The sequence below is a fragment of the Notothenia coriiceps genome, unplaced genomic scaffold, assembly GCF_000735185.1.
Source record: "Notothenia coriiceps isolate Sejong01 unplaced genomic scaffold, NC01 NC01_scaffold00030709, whole genome shotgun sequence".
NCBI classification, from domain to species: Eukaryota; Metazoa; Chordata; class Actinopteri; order Perciformes; family Nototheniidae; genus Notothenia; species Notothenia coriiceps.
Window position 1 is genome coordinate 1 of NW_011363410.1, and position 4874 is coordinate 4874.

The following is a 4874-nucleotide window of genomic DNA, read 5'->3' on the forward strand; positions in this document are numbered from 1 at the left end:
TAGTTAGACATTCTGCTTTACTAGTTGAATTAGGAAATTAAACTAGTGGTCACTTTTGTTCAACTAGTTAGCCTTACTAGTAGAACCCAGGGGGCGGACGTGGGGACTAAGTCCGGCCACATGAAATGTCAAATGTTAGAAATCCGCTGTTTATTATTTAAAGTTTTACGTCCGATTCGCTCCTTTTTTCCTCCCTGTACACAGCTCCAGTTTGGGCATTGGCCTGTCATCAGATTTCATTTTTAGTTGCTGCTGTAGCGGAGGTTTAGTCAAATTATTTTTGATGAAATACTCCAAATCTCCATCCTCCATAATTGCACTTGCTTCAGTTGCTTGCTACTTTTTAAGGGCGGTGATGTTACAGTACAGATGTTACAGTTACAGTTACAGTACGAACTGAAGTTGATGCGATTTGATTGGATTGTGAGGCATGACGTGAGCCTCATGTGATTGGTCAATCCCTCGATTTTTTTCACCAAGGGAAGCCAATTTCGGCTAGCCTCCTCTCGCAACAGAGAGTGCAATCTACTGTTTCACCATAACTTCTAGAGGGGCGCTGTTTCACTCTTTGTAAAATACTCAATGAGAATGGGGGAGAGATGGGCCGGCAGAATAATTACCGAAACTAAACGAAGTGTTTTTATTTATTTATTAAAATGATAACTACAATCCAAAAAAACAGGGGAAGCATGGCTTCCCTAGGCCTCCAGGAGGAAATGCCACTGAGTTCAAGGGATAATTCTCACCACCTCTTGCTCTTGCCCTGCTCAACTCTGTCCCTCATCATGAACGCAGGAGGCTGGCTGTATATCTGAACTCGCACCCTCATCATTCTCTTCATCATCTTGCACTTGTTCTAAGCTGCTGCTGATAGTGCTTGTAGCAGCACTGCTGCCAAAAAGGTCTGTCAATTTGCGACATTTATATGCTTCACCTGCGAGTGACTTCACCTTTTTTTCTCTTGCCTTCTCGGCCCCACCTTTTTCTTTTAGTTTTCTTTGATTTTTATCCATGTTTGTTCATTCTCCCTGTCTGCCGCGGCGTCTAATCCCTTCTCTTCGTGTGGCCGGTCTTTTTTCTTCTTCGTGTGTGATTATTTGACAGATAAGAACCACACAACTGCATTAGCGGCCGCTGTTGCCCTCTGTCGGCCGTCAGCGCAACTTAAAGGATGACGTTAAACAACTTTTTCTGTTTAAAGGGCCGGCCGTCAACGGCCCTTGACGACCGGCCGTTCTGTGGTTCTCCAGATTCTACAAATGGCCAGTCCGCCCCTGAACACAGACCATTTTACTTCCAAAACACGTCACGCATTGTGTCTGATACAGGGACGTTTCTGATAGGGCCGTTCGTGTAAAGCCTGCCCACATTTCCTATATTACGTCATATCGGACGCAAATCTGGATCAGCTCCATTTTTCCCCCATTTTTAGAGATTTGGGTACGGAGGAAAAGAGAGAGGGTTTTATTTTCTGACACTTTGTGAGTCTCCTTACACACCGGGGACACATTTATGTTTAAAATCAATCAAAAAGTGCATTTTGCATTATAGGGGACCTTTAACAGTAAACCATCTCTTTGACATTGGATTTCCCAATCATCAATGTTTTACAATCTTAGATTTGAAACCTGGTGATACTTATTTAAATGAATTGAAAAGAAGAAAATTCATCCACCCAAAAATGGGTTGTTTCATGCTACTTCTCTGTTTTGCAGTCATACAAGATCATCAACTTCGCCCCCACCCTGCTTCAGATAATCGTGTCGGAGCAGGTGGATTTTCCTGTTCGCCAGGCAGGTAAGGCTCAGCAGTCCATAACCTCACACTGTTGTTTGGTTGCTTCGCATATCCCTGCTAAACAGTTATTCTGTCAGAATGTGTAAACACTGCCCCAAATGTACCCCTTTTCCACTGAAAGTCAGTTTGGTTCTAGCTCCATGCTGGTGCATGTTTAGGGGAAATGTATCGGAGTAAAAGTACACATTTAGTTTGCACATCACCGGTGTGGCAGCACAAAAACATCAAATCAACGGCAAATCAAAACAAACAAAACTCTCCCCACCACAAAGTTTAGAGAGAGCACAACTTAATAAGTGACTAATAGAAGTTATTAACAGAAAAATAGTAAAATCAAATAAGAAAGCATAAAGTTAAAATGATTACAAATCTAGCAGGAGCCACTGCAACAGGCTGTGGCACAGATAGCACATGCTCACTTTTATACATTAATATCTTCCTTTTGGATCAATAAAGTGTGTGTGTGTGTGTGTGTGTGTGTGTGTGTGTGTGTGTGTGTGTGTGTGTGTGTGTGTGTGTGTGTGTGTGTGTGTGTGTGTGTGTGTGTGTGTGTGTGTGTGTGTGTGTGTGTGTGTGTGTGTGTGTTAGTGTGTGTGTTGTGTGTGTGTCGGTGTGTGTGTGGTGTGTTAGTGTTAGTGTGTGTGTAGGTGTGTGTGTGTGTGTGTGAAAAAACAAAACATATTCTGCTGCTCTGTGAGCTCCCCTTACAGGGTTAGGGTTCTGACTCTGTCTGACTCTGTGTGTAGCGGCCATCTACCTGAAGAACATGGTGAGTCAGTACTGGCAGGACAGGGAGCCCTCTCTGGGGGAAGTGGTCTTTCCCTTCAACATCCACGAGAACGACCGGCAGCAAATCAGAGACCACCTAGTGGAGGGTATCATCCGCTGTCCTGAGTCAATACGGTAAATAGACAAAACATGGCCGCACATATATAGCACACATACTTGTCATTCATCACACATGTCTGCATCCCTTCTGTAGTGTTTGTAATGGATAGGCCTGTTAATCTATAAAATCTTTTTAAACATTGCGATTAGTTTTATATTTAGATAACAATGGGAACCTGAAATGTATGCTTTGAAAGAATACACTTTCCTCCTGACTAATACAATAACTGACTTCATATGTTTATGCACTGTCCGCAGTTCGCAGCTGACCATGTGTCTGCGAGTTGTCATCAAACACGACTTCCCAGGCCGCTGGACAGCCATAGTGGATAAGATCGGCGCGTACCTGCAGTCTCAGAGCAGCGGCAGCTGGTACGGCAGCCTGCTGGCTCTCTACCAGCTGGTCAAAACATACGAGTGAGTAAGCTGTTCATTTTCATCTGCATCACCTCACTGCTGAGAAGGACCCTCCTGGGGAGTCATTAGCCCTCACATCACAGGTTTAAAGGAGGAGGCGCCCATGCTGGGAGAATGCCTCTGAACTCTGTTATTTCCAATATTTCTTTAATAAAAATCCAGCCTCAACACCACATACAAATATCCTTCTTGAATACCTTTAGGAAGACCAGTCATTAGATCTGTTAAAAACAACAGCTGCTGCTATAGTATAACCAGCGAACTCTATACACAGGCTCGGTTATTACATTAGCACTTCATATTCTGATTCATGATGATGGAGAAGTCCTCCTTCTGACTTGCAAAGGCCCCTTGTGAACAACAAATAATATTTTTCCTCTGAAACAAATACCAACAAGCACTTTGAGAAGTCTATGCAGGCAAAAAGACAGAAGAAATGAGCTCAATAAGTCTGTAGTTTACCAGAATGCTCAATTTACAAAAATGCTTATCTTGTGAGTTTGCAGGTATGAAATAAAAAATCATTTATTTTGTACATCATCATCATTTCAATATATTTTTCCATGATTGTGTGTAAAAAAAAAAGAAAGAAGGTAATTTATCACAATATCAGTCAAAATATTTGTTACCTTTTTCCCAAATCAAGCAGCATTAATTGGCAACACACAAGTCTCATTACGATCAGGCATTTTATTGCCATTACAATTATTAAAACATTACTTTTTGTACAATCAATCAATGAAAATACTTTATTAATCCCCGGGGACATAGGTTTCGTGACAGTTGCACCATATTAAAATCAGTAAATATGACCACCATGCTAGCCGGCTTCAGACAGCCGTGGGGTTGCTGCACAACAGTGGCATATATGCACAACAGCAGCACCCAATGGCAAAAAAAACTTCAAAATCTCTCCCTACAAAACAGATAAGAGAAGGCACATCTTAATAAGTTACGAGCAGAAGTTATAAACAGGAGATGAAATGTGCAGAAGAGATCCATTCTATTATTGATTGTGTGCATACTTGCATATCTACATGTTCCAGGTACAGGAAGGCGGATGAGAGGCAACCATTGTTGGCAGCAATGCAGATCTTTCTGCCGAGGATTCAGCAGCTCATCAGCCAGCTGCTGGCCGACGCCACCATCTTCTCTGTCCTCATCCAGAAACAGATCCTTAAGACCTTTCACGCTCTCGTACAGGTGTGTGTGCGTGTGCATGTGTTCATGTGTGTTTTTTTTTAGCTTGACTTGATTCAGAAGCGTAATGTCTTAAGACCTGTTCTTGGGAATATCTTTATGAAGAAATGAGTGCTGTCAAAAGATCAAAAATATTTAATCGGATTAATCACAAGTTTAAAAGGAACATATTTATTTGTAGTTTAATTTTTTGTTGGTGGAAAGACAAATGCAGGTATGGAAGAATGAGATGCTAGAAGCAGTTAGATCAAGATTTTTATTTTATTTGTTACTTTTCACTTGAGTTTTTCTGAGCAAAAATGTCTCAGGGAGTATTGACCAAAACATCGATAATAAATTATATAATAAAAATAATTGCTGCATTGTTTAATTAGTTCTAAGTGGTGCAGTTTGAGAATGTACAATTGGCCCAGTCTTCTCTAAAGTTACACTGCAACCTGCCTGTGAGACACTGTGAGTCCAACCATACAGTCTGTGTCCAACACATGACCTGCAATACACATGCTACAGCTGCCCAGCTGCTCACTGTTTGTAAAAGTAAATAAATAGTATTTTCATTTAAAAAATGTACT

At 41.4% G+C, this 4874-nt stretch overlaps 1 protein-coding gene across 1 annotated transcript; it reads left to right on the forward strand.

Moving 5' to 3' along the window:
• Positions 1-1715: 1715 nt before the first annotated feature.
• LOC104959670 (importin-8-like) lies at positions 1716-4665 on the forward strand (the record flags this gene model as incomplete). Its single annotated transcript, XM_010787571.1, has 4 exons — positions 1716-1797; positions 2544-2700; positions 2944-3102; positions 4149-4665. Coding segments are annotated over 4 exons (597 nt in total), but the record flags the coding sequence as incomplete, so codon positions are not given.
• Between the last annotated feature and the right edge of the window lie 209 nt (positions 4666-4874).